The following is a 737-nucleotide window of genomic DNA, read 5'->3' as shown; positions in this document are numbered from 1 at the left end:
TCAGTGAACAGTAGTCAGGCCGGGAGGGGGATAAGGAATGCTACAAAAAGTGGTTTTACATGTTCTTTATTAAAGTGAAACAAGTGAAAGTAGAGGTTTCACATTCCTTTCTGCTAAGCGAGTTTGTGGCTCTTGCACTGGTTAGTGCAGCCGGTTACATGGCATACTGCAGCTCTACACCCACCAGAACCTAGCACTGACACCAAACAAGCCGGCATGGCGGGCAGGGGGTACAGCATTCGCAGTAACTACCGGAGGACACAGCCACGTCGAACAGTTCCTAAGGATCTTGCATTTTACAGTTTACAGCTGGATCACTGCAGAATAAAATAATTACACCATCATAGACCCATCACAAACATTAGTACGGGCAACAGGTATGAGAGAGTAAAAAAAAAATGACGGCATCCTCGATGGACTGAAAGCTAATCACAGCGGTGTGCTGCGGGTGTTACTTGTGTCTGTGGAGACCCACGCCTAAATCACCTCCCAGAGTTTCTCATTGTCTTTTAGTCCTGATAAGACTTCACAAGGAGCCACATGAGCAATACAGTAATCAGGACAATCATAAAGTTGAGGAAAAGTTCTTGTGTGGACCTCTCCATTTTTCAGGAGTAATCAGGGGAGAGCAGAGGTCGGCAGGTAGAGCAAAGGGAAAACTTCAGTGACTTGCTGGGAGCGTCCTTGAGCTCAACCTTCAGGTCACGGGCTCTTTTAAGGAAAAAGAAAAATATGTG

At 46.1% G+C, this 737-nt stretch overlaps 1 protein-coding gene across 1 annotated transcript; it reads right to left on the bottom strand.

The window, feature by feature from the left end:
* Positions 1 to 509: 509 nt before the first annotated feature.
* On the bottom strand, positions 510 to 605 carry SLN (sarcolipin). Its single transcript, XM_010170297.1, has one exon. The coding sequence runs from the start codon at positions 603 to 605 to the stop codon at positions 510 to 512; it is 96 nt and encodes a 31-aa protein (XP_010168599.1).
* Positions 606 to 737: the final 132 nt, after the last annotated feature.

The sequence above is a fragment of the Antrostomus carolinensis genome, unplaced genomic scaffold (genome assembly GCF_000700745.2).
Source record: "Antrostomus carolinensis isolate BGI_N321 unplaced genomic scaffold, ASM70074v2 scaffold13356, whole genome shotgun sequence".
NCBI classification, from domain to species: domain Eukaryota; kingdom Metazoa; phylum Chordata; class Aves; order Caprimulgiformes; family Caprimulgidae; genus Antrostomus; species Antrostomus carolinensis.
The sequence above is the reverse complement of the archived record's forward strand: the minus strand, read 5'-3'. Positions and strand labels throughout refer to the sequence as shown.

Coding starts and splice junctions, on each gene's coding strand:
- SLN (XM_010170297.1), bottom strand. CDS start 605: ATGGAGAGGTCCACACAAGAACTTTTCCTCAACTTTATGATTGTCCTG.